We start from the raw sequence: 19421 nt of genomic DNA, 5'->3' as shown, positions 1-19421 counted from the left end.
GTGGGCTGTGTGAGGGGATGAGGCGGGGAGAGAAACCAACAGACTAGAAAACAAAGGGAAGCGGTCATGTAGTCGAAATCTGGTGAGCGACTGGCAAAGCTGACAGGGTGCACGTGGTCCCAGATCAGCAGAGTGGTTGGGTCAGCCAGCAGGGGACACAAAGAGCATAGGTCTGACTTCCCAACCTATCTAAATTCCCATATGGCCAAGCCCTGGCATGACCCAGAGACAGGTCAGGGGTCATCTCCCAAGTCCAGCAGATGGAGCAGCCAACTTTCAGGGTGGACTGAATTAAAAAGATTCCTACAAGTTACGTGAGTTTTGGGTCCCAAACATCATGTGACAAAGATGGCCCTGGAATCCCTGAAGAAATGCTACTAACCCAGGGGGCTCATTTTCAGAGAGCCTCGGCAAGCCATCTGGCTTGATGACTGTCTATGTCCGAAGACAAGAGACTCAATTCTTCCAACTGTGTGGTTCACCTTTGGAGCTCCAAAAGTTAGAAAGTTCCTCCTGTGGTAGAGTTAAAACCTAACCCCAGGCTACTTCCAGAAAACTGTCAAGAATCACAGAACTAGGTGGAATTCATTTCCTTGAGGATCCACTTTAAATACAAGCCGTGCTCTCTTGGCAAGTCCCTGTCGACTCTTCTCCAGGCTAAATATGTCCAGTTCCTTTAAGGACGCCTCAAATGGCAGGTTCTGAGCCCCCTCACCATCTGCTGTCTCTGAAAGTCCTCTCTGTCCGTGTGCCTCTGAGAAGCACAGCAGCTGGAGCACGTGCGTGCTGTTGTTGCCTCCTAAGCCTACAGTGGGACGAGACCATCAGCAGCTCCTTAAGCCACACGTTATGTAGTCACAGGTAGCTCTGGGGCAGCATCATCATTCTGTTTAATTTTACTGGACTTATACAGAATTTTGTTTACTCAGGGTCAGCTCTCCAGTCAGATTGCCTGGGTTCAAATTCTGGCTTCCCCATTTATTGTCTGACTTCATTCAACACTTTTCTAGGTTTCCATTTCCTCATGTGTAAAGAAGATAATAATAATACTTCCTTCACAGCGTAGTTTGAATATGATATGAAGTTACCTACATTTTAGTAATTATTACACTGTGTAATGACTACATTTAGTATTATTTCCTATTATTATGCCTTATTCTCACATCTCTTATTTACAAAGCTGGGTCCTCAGGTGGAAGACCTCAGTTTTTGAGGGTTTTTTAATCCTTAAATTTTTTTTTAATTGGAGGATAATTGCTTTATAGTGTTGTGTTGAAGACCTCAGTTTATCTGTATTTAACTTCAGCCTGTTATATATTCTGGCCTCTCTGGATCTTTATGAAGCCTTATTTCAGGATCTCTGCGATCTGCTTTCTATTCCTTTGTGGCATATATTTGTTGTCACCTTTTATCTGAGTCTTTAATAACAATCTTCGGCTGTGCTAAGTGAAGACAAATCCACTAAAAATTTCTCTCCAGGATAGTGGCAATCCATTTTCTGGCACCTTATGGATATGGTGTTCAATTAATTATGAATTGCTAACCTGAAACTCCATCCACCTCCTAGTTTTTCATTGTTTTACAGGTCTGTTAAAACAGACCTGTACAATCATTCAACATCTAATATATAAAGGAATAATTCTAATAGCTACTGTTCTCTGTGCATAGACTATGTGAGGACATAATAACCTGAACATACTCATATTGTCACCTACATTCTGACAGATGGAAAGACAGGTTAAATCAGTCTCAGAGCAGAGAACTGAATCCAGGCAGCCATGCCCTTCGCCCCCTGATCTACACGTGTCTATGAGATTAGTATGACTGAACTTACTCTTAGTGAATCCATGCTGGCTGTGGGTACACGGTTTCCTTTCCAAAATGCTCAGAAATCATCTCTTTAGCAGTAATATTTTCTAGAACCTTACACAGGTATAATATCAAGCTCCAAGCTCCACCAGCCTCTCTGGGGAGTCTACCTTCTTTTACTCTGGAAAATGGGAAATATATTTGTTGACCTTCTGATACCCCTCCCTGTCTTCTTCATTCCTCTTAAAAAAAAAAAAAAAAAAAATCACGAACAAATATTTGACCACTGATTTACTGTCTCAGTATCCCATTCATTCAAGCTCTGAACCGTAGACACATTTCAAGCAGGTAGTTTTAATTTCCCTTTAAGACTCAGCAGCTGTACCTCCTCGTCCAGGGTTACGGATAAGCTGCATTTGTTTGATTCTGGGAAGGTAGCTCTGGTCATTCTCAAAGGAGAGCATGAACCAAGGATCTGTTTTTTCCATTATAAAAAGTGTCCTCTGCCAAGAGGCCACCAGCAAATGGGAAAAGGAGCAACCTCCTTCCCTTATCAGCACCTCTGGTGTGGAGGTCAGACCAGCCCTGCCCTGACCAGACTTCTTAAGGAAGGGTGGGGAGGGAGCTTCAGTCTGTTTGACAGGCCTGTGCCTCTCCTGAAATACTCTTAATTCTGGGCCCTACTTCCTCTTGGCGGGCTCTCCCCTTTCTATCGGGAGTAGCTGAGACACAGGAGCCAAGCCCATTCCTCACTGCTCTAGCGCCCTCTCCTCTAGAACTCATCCTTAGAATCCTACCAGGTTTTTAAAGTTTCCCTTCTTCAGGTAGAGAACACCTGCCTGACTCTGCTCAGTCTCTCCATCTCTGGCGACCAGGACCCAGCAGGGCACTGAGACGGAATTGTCAGCAAGGCCAATCAGACCATAAGAGACTGGGACTCACGTTTCTGGCAGAGTTAGCGTGCCTCTCACCTCAGCTGTGCCGTCTGTGCTAGGGGCATGTCCCTCACATCCTCTCGGTCAGGCGGTCCCGCTGTACTCTCCCAGCCCGCTGCTGCTCCTCTCCTCTGCCCTGGCCCTCCTCCTCCCAGGGTCCTGGGCTCAGGCTTCCAGCTTGCTTCCCACCCAGGAGCATCCCTTCCTGACACCTGGTGCTGCTACACCTCCCTCATAACAGGTCTGCTGCTTCTGAAGGGGAGTCCCTTTCCACCAGTACGTGCCAATCATGAGTCCCAACCCACCAAGTGCAGTGATACCTAAGATGCCATGTTTGTCACTCCACGCTATAATCTCAAAGTCATTTCGTTTTGATTTGTACATTGTGTGTGTGCTCAGTCGCTCAACTGTGTCCGACTTTTTGCAACCCCATGGACTGTAGCCTGCCAGGCTCTTCTGTCCATAGGATTTTACAGGTAAGAATACTGGAGTGCCCTTTCTTTCTCCAGGGGATCTTCCCGACCCAGGGATTGAACAGGCGTCTCCTGCATTGGCAGGTGGATTCTTTACCAGTAAACCAACTGGGAAGCCCTTGCTTTGTACATTAACATATAAATAACTGAGGTTGTACCTAAGGTTTCTGGCATCTTGAATAATCCCTAGGCACCTTTCACATTATTACCTTATTCTCATTCAATGTGAAATCCCAGGCTTCCAGGCTTTCGCCCTATTTTAAGGGTGTTCATTCTACTGAAGGAACACATTTTATTCAAAGACCAAGGCATGTGCTCATCGTCTAAATGGGTCTTTACACATAAAACTGAACCTTTACAATAATAGTGGCCATTTCTCACTGTAACAGTGTTTATGGTTTGCAAGCACAGTAGTTTATGTTAGATTATTAAATTCTGAATATATTGAAATTGCACTTCTAAATACTCACTTATGAGGTCAGACATTTTATATAAGGGAATGTTAACATATAACACAGAGGATGAGATAGTTAGATGACATCACTGACTCAATGGACATGAGTCTGCGCAAACTCGGGAGATAGAGAAGGGTGGGAAGCCTGGTGTGCTGCAGTTCATCGGGTCACAAAGAGCTGGACACGACTTAGCGACTGAACAACAACAGCAGCAGCATATAAAGGCTTGCTCTCACTGTAAAAAGCACTAATACACATTACTGCTTTATTCACATACCTTAAACGGCACAGAACCTTGCAATTCAAAACAAAATGTGCATGCTGTACACTGATGCCATATCATGTGTCTTTAATTTATACAAACACACAACAGAGGAGTAAGGCAGGCAGGGGCGGGAGGGACAGTGCTGGTGATTCCGCACCCCCTGCACCCTGGGTTTAGTAAACAGCTCTGGCCTGAGCATGAGACGGGAGAGAGCAGCTCACTGTGCCCTTGGGCCTGTTCACAACAGGGTGATCTGTCCCGAAGGTGGTTCTACTATTTAAAGATATGTGTATTCCAAACTGATACGGCCCTGAACGGAAGCCAACTACTCTGTCTGATGCTTTACCTAAGAAACTGCTGCACTATGTTTCAACACAGGAGACAAATCTGATTTTCACGTACACTGTATATCTATATACTGTATTTGATGGGGAATTTGACAGAAAAGTGTACCTTTGACCATACAGGACTTAAGCCTTTTAGACAGACTTGAGAGTCTTAACTTTTCCAACCTATTAGAGCTGTGACTCTACTGCACATACCTGAGTCACAAACACACATGTAAAATACATCTTCTGTCTTCCCACTAGAGGGCAGCCGTGTGTGGCTTTGGAGGGTACAGAATGTTCAGGAAAGAACAGCACACCTGTTAATCTCACTTGTACATATATTTAGAATTCTACAGTTTTTGTTACCTTGAATGTGGCAAATGCATCTGAAGCTATGTCAAATGTTGACATTTCGACATATCTGAAGAAATCATAAAACTGTTCCGACCACAAAATGATTTTTGCAAGTGGTTCATGTCTGATGCATTCTCTTAACATTATTCCACAATTTAGGGCTATTTCTGGAGATTCATACCTGCAAAAAGAAAAGACAAATATGACTGCTTTCCCCCCCATCACTGTTCTTCTCAAACTCCCAACAGTTCCAGTTTTTAGAACAGGAAGTTTCAGACATGTTCTAACTAAGTGGCAGAGAAGCTTACAAGGTGCATCTCTCTCCGTAGAGTACGTGCTCAGAGGGGTGAGTCTGGCGGGCACACACGCGTCAGTGGCTGGTGACCGCTTCAACATCAAGAAAAGCGACAGCCTTGCCAGTGAGTATGTGGAAAAAGCTCATTCCTTCAGTTAAAAGACCTGAAGGGAGGTGTTCAGGGTCACACCTCCAAAGAGGGCTTAGTTCACCTGAGGTGCTCTCAACACTTCAGAAAAACCAAACATTGAATCGAAAAACAATAGAAACGTTAAGTTTCCTAAATTCACGGTATCTAAATGGATCTATCAAATTATATAGCATTTAGACTTCATTGTTTCAATTTAATACTCAAAATAGTACTTTCAAGACTGTTGGCAAGATATAAACGCTAGAGCCGAAAGCCTGGTCTTGAGGATGTCACCAAGCGCCTTGTCATGGGGCCTGAGGGCTCTCAAGTGGACACAGGGGCTCCATGTACCCCTCCTCAGCGCTCCACACAGACTTCTACTCCATCTCAAGGTCGCTTGCCTCTTCCTTCCCCATGATCAGAAAGAGAACCTCATTCTCCTCTCAACACGGCAGCCTTCTCCATTCTGATGTGCACCAAACCTCTCGGACTGGACTCTGTCTGCCATCTGCTCACACACGTCACCCCGTCACTCCACTTCCTCTCACACTTGCACACTCAGGCTGAATCTCCTTCCCCACTCACAGCCGCCTTTAGCTTCCTGCCACTGAATCCAAAGACCTCATGGCTAAAAAAAATGATCTTCTAACACAAATTCTGCTTTTAATTTCTGCACAATGCAGACCTCTGCATCTCTTTCTTTACAAAATGAAAGCAAGACCCCCAGTTCTCCTTTCTACCTCCTCTGTTCTTATTTCTTGCCTGGCTGAAATCTTTCTTCCATTGCTGTGACCCCTAAGATCTCACAGTTTCCACCATGGCTCCTAAACTGCCCCAGCCCAGATCCACCCTGAACTGTAGTGAAATATTTTCTGTTGCTTTTGGACAATTCCATAAACTTGATGTGTCTAATACAGCATCACTATTTTGCTTTAGATATCCAGGTCTAAAACAGGTCTTACAGAACTTTCTTTGATAACGGATATGTTCTCTATCTTTGCCGTCTACTGAGCACTTGACATTTGGCTACTATGACTGAGGGACTGAATTTTAAATGTCATTTAAATTTAAAATAAATAATTACATGCTGTTAGTAAGAACGGTATTGAACAGTGCAGATCTGAACATTGCCCTCTTTGTCTACTCCCAGTCTTCCCATCTTCAGTGTCATCACTCCTTTCTAATGCTCCTCTGCAATATCTCAGTTTTATTTTCTTGTATCCAGTGCTGCATGAAATCATGCCCGGTCACCTGAGTGCCGCTAAGCAGTATCTTTGTTCAAACTCTGTCTTAACAAATCTATCCAACACACTAGTGTATCAGTGAAAGTGAAGTGGCTCTGTCGTGTCTGACTCTTAGCGACCCCACGGACTGCAGCCTGCCAGGCTCCTCCGTCCAAGTGCATCAGTAGCCTTTTCCAATTCAGGAGCTTGAAATGATTCTTCCTGCTAATTAAACGACTCACATCTGGGCTTCCCCACATCACAGCAACACCTCTGGTGCACCACCACCTCCCACTACACTGTAAAACCTTCCGATGCCCTCCCTACTGTTGCCGGTCACTGTGTTCATGCCTGCCCCTGTTCTTACTCTCTTTTTTCTGCCTATGCAAATCTGAAACGATCCGGAACCTCAATCCTAAGTCCATCTCTGTTACCAAGCCTTGCCTTATTGACTAACCCCACATTTCACCTCCTGAAACCCTCTGGGAGTGCTGTCTGGAGGACTATCCTCCTATTGTACATATGTTCATTACACACCCTCAACACCACCAAAACCACATTCCTTTGTGTCACTGGCGGCACGGCAGCTAGAATGGTGACAGGCTGTGAGGTGACTAAAACGTCTGCTCACAAAATGGCCGACCACATGGCTTCCTCCCTGCTGCTCTGAACCAGGCAGGAGACTGGAAAGACACGGGTAAGACAATTTGGTACAACAAGTCGGGCAGGTTTTGGTGGCAGTTTGTCAAGCTGGCCTTAAATGATTAAACCATGAACCACTGAGTACAAGGCAAACAGTTATGCTGTACAACCTGTTAGCACTAGGCAGGAGAGTGCATTAACATTTAAATCGCCAGTGAAAAAACGACCGCCTCCAAATGCAGGCCAACACAAGAAACACGGTGTTTTCCAAAGGCACACTAATACTGGCAGCGTCACTTCTCAAAGTATTCTAACAATTCTACAAGTATTCTAACATCAGAATGCTTGTAGCCTGAGTGGATAATCACACTGTGTTGAAATAGTCTGAACTAATCAATAAACAAGTGCAGAAAAATTTGTTTCTTCTTTTTTTTTCCTTTTTGGCTGTGCCGCATGGATTTCATTAGTTCCCTGACCAGGGACTGAACATGGGCCTCAGCAGTAAGAGCTGAGTCCTAACCACTGGACCTTCAGGCAATTTCTGGGGGGGAAAAAAAAAAAAAACCAGAAAAATCACAGGGCCCTGGAAGAAATGCCTGTTTCTAGGTCTGAGGAAGAAACCCATACAAAATGAGCACTGCATGTCTTGTGCCAGACAGCAAGGAAGCTATCAAAGACTAAGGGGGTCTTGCCAAGAGGACACAGGAGACAGTTTGAAGAAGTGCCCAAGATGGGGCAATCTGGACATAAAAACATGGTCATAATGACTGAAAGGGTTTGAGACATATCAAACATATTTTAAAATCTGATTAAAACTTCAGGTTTAAAAAAAAAAAAAACAAAAAACTTCAGGTTTGATGCTTAAATGCATAATGATGCTTAAAACAACATACTCATTGCTCACTTAAGAAAGTGGCTAGGGCATCAACTGATTATACTAAAAAATGATAATGTAGAAAAAAGTCAAGCATGTATTCTGTCTTTCCTACAGAAGTCATGAAACACTTGATATACGGAGAAGGAATAAGAGAATTAGGAAATCACCATTTTGAACCTAGACAACAAAGTACATCATGAGAAACGCTGGGCTGGATGAAGCACAAGCTGGAATCAAGATTGCCAGGAGAAATATCAGTAACTTCAGTAATTCAGATGACACCACCCTTATGGCAGAAAGTGAAGAAGAACTAAAGAGCCTCTTGATGAAAGTGAAAGTGGAGAGTGAAAAAGTTGGCTTAAAGCTCAACATTCAGAAAACGAAGATCATGGCATCTGGTCCCATCATTTCATGGCAAATAGATGGGGAAACAGTGGAAAACAGTGGCTGACTTTATTTTTTGGGGCTCCAAAATCATTGCAGATGGTGATTGCAGCCATAAAGTTAAAAGACACTTACTCCTTGGAAGGAAAGTTATGACCAACCTAGACAGCATATTAAAAAGCAGAGACATTACTTTGCCAGCAAAGGTTCGTCTAGTCAAGGCTATGGTTTTTCCAGTGGTCATGTATGGATGTGAGAGTTGGACTACAAAGAAAGAAAGCTGAGTACCAAAGAACTGATGCTTTTGAACTGTGGTGTTGGAGAAGACTCTTGAGAGTCTCTTGGACTGCAAGGAGATCCAACCAGTCCATCCTAAAGGAGATCAGTTCTGGGTGTTCATTGGAAGGACTGATGTTGAAGCTGAAACTCCAATACTTTGGCCACCTGACTGACTCACTTGCAAAGACCCTGATGCTGGGAAAGATTGAGGGCAGGAGGAGAAGGGGACGACAGAAGATGAGATAGTTGGATGGCATCACTGACTCAATGAACATGAGTTTGGGTAAACTCCGGGAGTTGGTGATAGACAGGGAGGCCTGGCGTGCTGCAATTCATGGGGTCGAAAAGAGTTGGACACGACTGAGCGACTGAACTGAACTGAATGATCCTAAATGGATAGTAAAACCATTAGGTACAGGGTTGATGGAGAACTTATAATGGACAGGCTGACATCATCTGCATCCACTGATCAATCTAACATCCCATAAGAAAGACAACCAGCACTGCCCAACAGAAGCACACAGTCTCATCCATGAAGAATTCCTGTTCCCACCCCCTCAACTGAGGCTGAATCTAACCAAATACAAAAGAACAGAGGATAGAGGAACATGGTTATGTGTGAAACCACAGCATGAAATACCAAACATGAGAGTTTTCTACAAAACAAATGGCCCAGTTGCTTCAACAAATAATAGTATTAAAAGAAGAGGGTAGGAACTATTACAGATTAAAAGTGATTAAGAGTCATATCAACCAAATTCAGTTTGTGGACTATGTTTGAAGACTGATTCAAACAACCTGAAAAATGACATTTTTGGTAGAAATCAAGGAAATCTGAACACTTACTGGGTATTATTTTATGCTTAGGTTTTTAAGTGATATTATGATTATGATATGGAAGTGATGTTGTACATACATGAGGAGAAACAGGAGGCAAGAAATAAATGAAACAGGAATGTTAATAATTTGTTAAATATCAATAAGATGTTAATAACTGCTGAAACTTGGTCATAGCTAGGAAAGGGCTTGCTGTATTATTCCCCAGTTTTATGTATATTTTCCACAATAAAAACTAAAAGGGGTGGTGGAGTGGGTCCCAACACCAGTGGCTTCTCCATGCTGCTTCTCCTCACCTCCCTAAGCTGAGGTTTCTGCTCTGCCAGCTCAGTTGAGAGCTTTAAACCTTTCTTTAAATAGTGCCGCAAAAGTCTTACATGACATTCAGCAATGTTCCTCTCATACCCCTGGGCCACTTGACAGTAAACACAGGCAGAGCTAACTTATTCACAGATTTTAATAATCACTACTTTCTATGAAAAAAGGAATAATTGGCTTTAAAAATACACAAAGGCATCCGGAAGCTGCTCCAAGAACACCAAAATTTCAGACTACTCACTACATGTTCATACAGGCAGCTGTGGATTGATACAACAAAATACTGGATGCCAAAAATTCTGTACAGCAACATCTGAAGAAGCAACACGGACAGTTATAACTAGAAAGAAGGAAATGGAATGCTGGCCTCCAACACAGGCACTGACGCATGCTCTGTCTAAACAAGTCTGAACTTGGGAGAAGTGTTAAACCACAGAGATATGAATCAGAGTGAGGCAAGCTATAAGGCTGAGGTAGGACAGCAAGCTGATTCACGCCAACAGTCATGCCAAGAAAATGCTTGCCCACCAATTTAACAGAACCCTGCCAATGCACACGTACCCAGAGGTGGCAAACAACCCTGGTGTGAAACAACAGGAGGCTACCTTGCCATTCAGTGATGAGGGAGCAGAGGCTTTTTTTTAAATGTTTTAATTTTAGGGCTTTTTTGGTTTTTTATTTTGGAAACGGATGTCTATCCAAAGATAAATGACTACTCAGTTCAGCAGTAATGCCAGGAAGATGCATTGTGGATTACCAAACTAAGTGGGTTAGTGGGTGGACACACACAGGTGAAAAGCAAAGGCAAGTACGTCATAAACATGTACTCTGTTGCTGCTGAGTGAACAAGTCTAAGTGCTACAGCATCCATGCTCCATTTACTGGGCAGCCTTTACTGCCATACAGGGTGCGTGTATGTCCAAAGAAGAAGTCTTTAGGTATATGACTTATTTAGCTGATATTTCATACAATTAAGGTTTTTACATCTTAGAGAACAGAAACAAGACCACAGAGGACTTATTTTTTTCCTGAGGTTTGAGATTTTAAGGCTCATAATTCACTAACTTTAAAATCCCCTGGGCATCTTCAAATTGTTTAGCTCACAGGTTGAATTTTAAGGGGGGAAACATAATCAAGAACTACCAGAAAAGGAGTTGATGGAACTACAGAGAAAATGCTTTCCCACATTCACCATCCTGCTTTTGCCCACAATCATCTTTCCTTTTTTATTTTTAAAGTAAAAAATATCAATTTTATTACATTATACATACCCTTTCAACAACATGAACAAAATATTCTGCTGGGTGCAGATGTATTCAACAGTAGGAGTTCTTGTACCAATTTGTCTTCTGAGAATATTGTTGAAAATTTGAGCCACGTCTTTCTTGCCCTATTAGGGAGACAAAAATAGCAAAATGCCTGACTAAATACCCAATGCCCATCCACACTCCCAGATAAACTCAAATCAAGGTACTGACTAAATACCTAATGCCCATCCACACTCTCAGATAAACTCAAATCAAGGTACTGATTAAATACCCAATGCCCATCCATGCTCCCAGATAAACTCAAATCGAGGTACTGACTAAACACCCAATGCCTGTCCACACTCTCAGATAAACTCAAATCAAGGTACTGACTAAACACCCAATGCCCGTCCACACTCTCAGATAAACTCAAATCAAGGTACTGACTAAACACCCAATGCCCATCCACGCTCCCAGATAAGCTCAAATCGAGGTACTGACTAAATACCCAATGCCCATCCACGCTCCCAGATAAGCTCAAATCGAGGTACTGACTAAACACCCAATGCCCATCCACACTCTCAGATAAGCTCAAATCAAGGTACTGACTAAACACCCAATGCCCATCCACATTCCCAGATAAGCTCAAATCAACATACCGATTAAATATCCAATGCCCACCCACCCTCCCAAATAAACTCAAATCATGGGTCTGCGTATTTATAATTATGACTGAGTATCTGACTTTAAACATTCATAGACATTGAATTTTATTTTTTCCTTTATAATTCCAAGTTCTAGTAGTGAAATATTTTTGACATGAATAATGTGCTGACAAAGTGAAATCTCAACTACACATAATTTCAGTGATTTCTAATTCTCAGAATGATGCTGACTCAGGCATGAAAAACAAAACCTTGCTATATGCTTACATTGTTCAGGGATCTGATTCCCATCCAAAGGGAGCAAGCAGCTTCAAATAGGATGCTCGTATTGTAAACAATACATGCAGCTTCCTTTTAACAGTGATGGAAGGAGGAGAAATTGTATTCTGCTATTATAATAAAAATGAAAGAATTCTGTAAGAAGCTGAGCTTTAATGGCTTGTAGACATATCCTTCTATTTTTGTGTGTGTGTGTGTGTGGGGGGGGGGCAGCACAGCTTGTGGCTTGCAGGATCTTACCTCCCTATCAGGGATTGAACCTGAGCCCTTCGTAGTGAAAGTGCAGAGTCCTAACTACTGGACCACCAGGGAATTCCCCATCTCCTCCTATTAAACAAGGTCCACTTGGGAAAAATTTTATATAGATTAACAGTTAAGATACTAAGTATTACATGACTCAATAGCTCAGAGATTAGAGTTCCACCACTGTACTTTGCTAAACAAAATAGGTGGTTGTTAACTTCATATAGTGAAACTGTTTTGATCAGAAAGCTGCACAAGGAAGTAACAAATGAAGAAGCGAGTTTCAGAATGGCCATTTATACAAGGCTGACAAGTCTGCAGGGGAGTGAAGGAAACATTAAAGCTTTCCAGCAACCGAGATCACCCTGGGGCCTGTGCTAGGTTAGGGGTAGTAACAGCAATCTCGAAAACCAGTCTCAAGGGCACACATTTCTTTTAAATTTATGTCTCTAAAGTCCCAAATGAATATTAAGATCAGGGTCCAGGCTGGGGAATAGGATGGGCAGACAAAGGAGGAGGAACTGGATGGTCCCAATGCATCCCCACCTTTGCAGTGGAAATAAAAATTGTTGCTGGAATTTGACACTCTATGAAAAATATATGAAATCAGCTACACAAATGAAAATATCATAGTTCTGTTCTTTTTTTTAGTAAAGAGTTTTTTGATGTGGTCCATTAAAGAAACTCTGGGTTTGTTACATTATTGCTTCTGTTTTATGTTTTGGTTTTTTGGCTGCCAGGCATGTGAGAGATCTTAGCTCCCTAACCAGGGATTGAACCCACAGTCCCTGCATTGGAAGGCAAAGCCTTAACCGCTGAACCACCAGGGAAGTTCCTCTGTTCTAAAAGATAGAAATAAATTTTGTTCTCTTTTAATTATCTACTGATAGTACATTCAAGTAACCTATGAACCACACTTTCTTCAACATTCTCCAAAACTGAATGTGGCTATATGTGCACGCTAAGTCACTTCAGTAGTGTCTGACTCTTTGCAACCCTATGGACTGTAGCCCACCAGGCTCCTCTGTCCTTGGATTCTCCAGGCAAGAATACTGGAGTAGGTTGCCATGCCCTCCTCCAGGGGATCTTTCTGGGATTAAACCCATGCCTCTTATGTCTCTTGCATTGGCAGACAGGTTCTTTACCACTAGTGCCACCTGGGAAGCCTGAACCTGGCTATAGATGTTTGTCATTTTCTCCCCTGGTTTTTCAAGTACCTAAACAGACAAAGGTCCGTCTGGTCAAAGCTATGGTTTTTCCAGTAGTCAGGTATGGATGTGAGAATTGGACTATAAAGAAAGCTGAGCACCGAAGAATTGATGCTTTTGAACTGTGGTGTTGGAGAAGACTCTCGAGAGTCCCTTGAGTTGCAAGGAGATCCAACCAGTCCATCCTAAAGGAAATCAATCCTGAATATTCACTGGAAGGACTAATGCTGAGGCTGAAACCTCAATACTTTGGCCACCTGATTCGAAGAACTGACTCATTTGAAAAGACCCTGATGCTAGGAAAGATTGAAGGTGGGAGGAGAAGGGAACGACAGAGGATGAAATGGTTGGATGGCATCACCAACTCAGTGGACATGAGTATGAGTAAATTCCGGGAGTTGGTGATGGACAGGGAGGCCTGGTGTCCTGCAGTCCACAGGGTCACAACGAGTTGGACATGACTGAGCGACTGAACTGAACTGGCACAGATTTATCACCCTCAGGATGATAAATATTGGGGTTTAAACAAAGCACATCCATAACAGAGGATCAAAGAGGGGGACTGCTCATGACCATGCCAGAGCCCTTCATTATATGCTTCTCAGACTAGTTTACTCAAGACTGTTATCAAGGGCCATTCTTCTCACTAATAAATACACTAAATATCTAGCATGGACTGATTTGGCTGTATAAACCTGGGCAACAATAACAAGTGCTGACCAGGAAATATAAACGAGTGCAGCAGGCCTGCAGTAGAAAAGCAAGCTGTGCTGTCTGGGGCATACCCAAGTATGGATGCCCATGCATGTCCAGGCTGAGGGGCCATGCAGGGCTACAGGCCCCATGCTGCCAGATTTTTCAAGGGAAGCCAGAAATGCCAAATTGTGTATAAAATCTCCTGCTGTTTTAATGGTATCCTAATTTAAATATTTAAAAGCAGTGCCATGCAAACAAAACATACATAATCTCTACTACAATGAGTTTTCAGCAAGTTAAAGAAACAAATAAACAAAAAAACTAGATGTTCTCTAAGATCTTATCCGGGGATTCCCACGTGGCCCTAGTGATGAAGAACCTGCCTGCCAATGCAGGAGATGTTTAAGAGACCCAGATTCAATCCCTGTAGGGAAGATCCCTGGAGGAGGGCATGGCAATCCATTCCAGTATTCCTGCCTAGAGAACCCCATGGACAGAGGAGCCTGGCGGGAAACGGTCCACAGGGTAGCAGATGCAGACACAATTGAAGCGACTTAGCATGCACACAAGAGCTTATCTACCTCAAAAATTCTAACATTCTATGGTCTTCTTTAGATTATTTATTCTTTGAGAGCCAAGGACCAGTGAATTATGTAAAATAGCATCTATTTAATAAATATACCTGAATGAAAGGGTATAACAAATACCTAAAAAACTTCATATATGATGTCGTCAAAGAAGGGGGAAAGACATGGCCTAAGTCTGCGATACGCTTGAGTTCCTGACCTAGCACTGCTAATTAGGCAGGCAGCCCAGGCATGCTTACTGGTCAGTACCCCGGAGCCAAGAGCCCAACAAGAATCTTAAAACATTTCAGAAGAGACAGCATAGGGAAAGGACTATGAATAGTTAGTGTTTTTGAAAAATAAAAAACTTATTTCTTACCTCAAAGTCAATGAGCTGCAAATCAGCTACCAGGGTGCTGAGAAGCCCACTGTTATACAGTTCTTGGGCGAGCTGTGCCACTGCCTCTGTCTGCGGCTCCTTCTCATTTGTGCCATATAGAATTTCCTTCATGGCAACCAGATTCTTGGAAACTTCTTCTGTAGCCTGATTTTGGGGGAAGAAGAGAAGAACAACTCATTTTAATAAACATAAATAACACACCTACATTTACTCAGTACCTTCTCTATATATTACATACCCACAGAAGGGACACAAAGGTGGGCAGGCCCCATCCCTGCCCTCAGCAGTAAAGCACTGCACAGGTGGGGACTGATGTATGTGCTCAACAGGGAAGGCCAGCAGCTGCCCAACCTGTACACCCCAACACTGAAAACAGGCTGTTAGAGTAGAAAGAGAACAGGGAGAATGGGTTCAGTTCTGCTCAAATGGGAGGGAAACCACATGGAAGAGGCAGCTGAGCTGCCCTGAGAATGGAGACACCCTGACAAGCAAGGACTGGCTGGGGAGAAGCAGACTGAGGGGGAGGAATGGCATGAACTGGGGGTGAGGGACAGGCAGAGAACAGTTGTGGAGGGAGCGGTTGAAGAGACAAAGCTGAAAGAAGCTCTGAATGCAAAGCTAAAATGTCAGCAATATATTACAAGTTGCTAAAAAGCTTCTACTTTGGCCAAGATCAAAACAAAGGTCAGATTTACTTATCCCCCTGAAAAAGATTAAAAAATGGGAGAAAATCTATCACATAATTAGTTTTAAACACCGAACTTCGGGTAGCACAGGAGAGCGATCCCTGAGAGAAGGGAAACAAATGAAGTGACCCTCATGACTGCCCTAGCTCATTGCTAGACCACAACACAGGGAGGACAAGCTCCACGTGAGGAGACAGAGCTGGGAATCTGTGGGGAGCCTGGGTCCTTTATCAGGGCAAAGACAAGAGAGGAGAGCTCCACTGCAGAGTATTAAAGACCTGCAGAAGGCTTGCCTGCTTCTCCAGCTGAGCGCTGGTGAACACATGCATGTGAGGAAAGTACCCAAGGCCAGGGAACAGAGCCATGGAGCTCACGCAAGGCTCCCATCAACGTGACGGAAAAACCTCATGTTCACAGGCATCAAGCAGAGCTCTCCAAGGGTTTTGTCTCTGCAGTTATAAAAAACTAGCTGGGGACTAAACTCTGCTCTCCAACAAAACTTAAAAGCCAGCCTGCAAAGAATCAAAAGTGGAAAATACAACCAATAATGGGGACAAAAACCAGTCAATAGTAACAGCTTTGCAAAGTGACCCAGACGGTAGAAATTAAACAAGGACATTAAAAGTTACCAGAACTAAACAGTATGTTCAGGAAAAAAATGAGCATGTTAAGTAAAGATACAGAAGGTATTAGGGGAAAAAAAAAGACCAAAATCAAACACTTAAAAACTACAATTTCTGAAATAAAAATTACACTAGATGGGATTAATAGCAGATTAGACACTGAGGAAGAAATGGTTAGTAAATACGAAGACAGAGCAATAAAAGCTATCCACAATGAAACACAAAGAGAGGGAGGAAAAAAGCACATCAGTGAGCTACAGGATGACTGCAGGCAGTCTTATACTGGGTTGGCCAAAATTTGTTCAGATTTTTCTGTCAGAAGTTACAGGAACACCCAATGAACTTTTTGGCCTACCCAATACATGTGCAGCTATAGTCCCCAGGGGAGGGGGAGGGTCAGACAAAACGTGAACACACAATGGCTGAAAAATTTTCCCAATTTGACGAAAACTATAATCCCATGAAGCCAAGAAGTTAAGAAAAAAAAAAAATCCTAAGCACAAGAAACAGAGAAAACAATCAAACTGCTTAAATTCAGTGGAGAAAAAAATCTTAAAAGCAACCAGAGGGGAAAAAACATTACGGACAAAGAATCAAAAACCGACAACAGACTTGACAAAAATGATGCAAGTCAAAAGACAGCAGAGGAACGTCATTAAAGTTACTAAACTGTCACTGCAGAATTCTATACCTAATAAAAATATTATCCAAAAATGAAGGGGAAATGAGTTTTTAAGACACAGAAAAGCTGACAGATTTTGTCACCAGCAATCCTGCATTACAGAAGTATTGGAGACTCAAGATGAGAATCTGTGTATACAGAAAAGAATGAAGAGCACTGGAAATAGAGATATGGATAGATTTAAAGATTTTTCCATTATTTAAAAAGTCTTTAAAAGATAACTTAAAAAATTATGCTTAAAGTATCATTTGTTTAAAGTATAAACAACTGTATTCTGGGTTTATGACATATGTAAGGGCCTTCCCTGGTGGCTCAGACAGTAAAGAATCTCCCTGCAATGCAGGGGACCTGGGTCCGATCCCTGGGTCAGGAAGTTCCCCTAAAAAAAGGAATAGCTACCCACTCTAGTATTCTTGCCTGGAGAATTCCAGGGACAGAGGAGTCTGGTGGGCTACAGTCCATGGGGTCACAAACAGCTGGACATGACTGAGCGACTAACACAACACCACAACTGTATTCTGGGGTTATGACATAAATATAGAACAAGAATATGTGGTAACGGCAGCTCAAAGAGGTACACAAAGCAGTATAGTGCTTCTTGAAGACAAACCACAAGTGATAAAAGCATATACTCTAAGTCCTAAAAAAGACACCCAAAAAACACACACAGTGAAGAAAACCAAAACTGTCAAAGCTAATAAGCCAACAAAGTAGAATATTCAAGTTATGTGGAAAACCATAAAGGCTATAAAAAAGCTAAATAAACAAATATTTATGACCAGAAATATATTTCAGGGAGATTACTTAGCACAGATTCAGAGGGCATCAGCACTTCATAGTACTTAAAGAATCATCTGTGTCCATGGTACTCCCTTTTACAACCTTCTAATCTTACCAAATGATCACACTGCTTCACCTTAAGTATTTCCAGCATCTAGAAATGCAATAATAGTAGACTTTAGACAGAAAACTGTTAGAAAATTTTATAGTTGAGACAAACACTGCCTTACTATAGCGTCTGCTGGTCCTGGGTCTGCAAGGCAGATACGGTAGTACCCGAACTTCTCTTCCACATGAAGACTACTCACTGAGAACAGCTTGCCTGTCTCTCCTAAATAGAGAATCTCCAGGAAAACCTCCTCTCAACTTCTTTAACTATCCTTCTCAGAAAGGCAGGACTAATGCTCCAACTCCATCCTGATGGAATGATGGAGAAGACACCAGGCCACCACTTCCCTGCAAATGTGGCAAATGTCCTGTAGCTCAGGGCTCCTTTAAGGATTTTTGCAATTATTCATTCCAAGCCGGTTCTTTGAATAACACTGCAATGATAGCTTTAACTCTTCTCATTATTTAATTTCATTAACAGCCCATCAGTCAACACTATGTTCCAGACTGTGAAGGACATCCAAAATGTCAGCTATTGCTCTCATATTTGTACCACTTGAAAATCTGACAGGTAGGCGTGCCTCCCACGGCCTTATCATTAACCAAAATGCTGAAATGGAAGTAACTGAATGGAGACTAACAGTATGCCTTTGAATCGTCACGCTCCTTTCAGTAATGATCTACTAATCATCTCTGGGCTTCCCTGGTGGCTCAGCTGGTAAAAGAATCTGCCTGCAATGCAGGAGACCCAGGTTCAATCCTGGGTCTGGAAGATCCTCTAGCGAAGGAAATGGCAGCCCACTCCAGTACTCTTGCCTGGAAAATCCCATGGACAGAGGAGCCTGGTAGGCTACAGTCCATGGGGTCGCCAGGAGTCGGACACGACTGAGCAAACAAACAAACAAGGAGTAGAGCTTAGCCTTCTCTGCTTCTCTGACTAGATCAGAGTTTTGAGGCTCTTAATAACCCTTCATATGTCTCAGTTTATACTTTGCTTTGAAACCATGATATGATTTTAAATCTGAATTCAGACTGTACTCTCTGCTTTACGATAGCAAAAATGAAGTATTCACTAAGGTAGGGGAAGGGGGAGTGAATAGCTGAAGGTATGGGGTTTCTTTTTGAGGTGATGAAATTTCTAAAATTGACTGTGGTTGTTTGCGGTTGCATATTACCTGTGAATAAACTAAGAACTACTGAACTGTATACTTTAGATGGGTGAACTGTGTGATGTGCAAGTTATATCTGAACAAAGCTGATTTAAAAAACAGAAGAGAGAAGCAAGGTAACATACTTCTATGATTAAACGCCCTTGGATTCACACATAAAGCCCGCTTCTTCCCTTTCAGCAGACGACACTATCACCTAATCACAAAGGGAGGAAAACACCATCCAGTTCTCTCCTCTGCTAACCAATATACTCATCTACCTATACTAACTTTCCTGGCTTCTGAATTCCACTCACCTCCTCCCTTCTCAGGATCTCCTCCATCCTGTCTGTTATCTTATCAGCTCATATAGTCAACTCCCCTCTTACTTGATTCTCCCAAACTCAACTTTAAATATGATCTAGATTCCCATTAACAAAATTAAAGAAGCTCTCCTTTGACCCCATAAGCCCCTGCCCCCCAGC

General features: G+C 42.6%; 1 protein-coding gene across 1 annotated transcript in view; it reads right to left on the bottom strand.

Annotated features, from left to right (window-relative positions):
- The window catches only part of CAB39 (calcium binding protein 39), a 99214-nt gene that overhangs the window by 17481 nt on the left and 62312 nt on the right, over nt 1-19421 (bottom strand). The window contains exons 3-5 of the mRNA XM_025278436.3: nt 14889-15053; nt 10877-10995; nt 4633-4801 (exon numbers count right to left, since the gene is read on the bottom strand). Of these exons, the coding sequence (XP_025134221.1) occupies nt 4633-4801; nt 10877-10995; nt 14889-15053 (453 nt within the window). The remainder of the gene's footprint in view (nt 1-4632; nt 4802-10876; nt 10996-14888; nt 15054-19421) is intronic.

Source organism: Bubalus bubalis, chromosome 2, assembly GCF_019923935.1.
Source record: "Bubalus bubalis isolate 160015118507 breed Murrah chromosome 2, NDDB_SH_1, whole genome shotgun sequence".
Taxonomy (NCBI): domain Eukaryota; kingdom Metazoa; phylum Chordata; class Mammalia; order Artiodactyla; family Bovidae; genus Bubalus; species Bubalus bubalis.
This window is presented reverse-complemented; position numbering and strand designations above follow the sequence as displayed.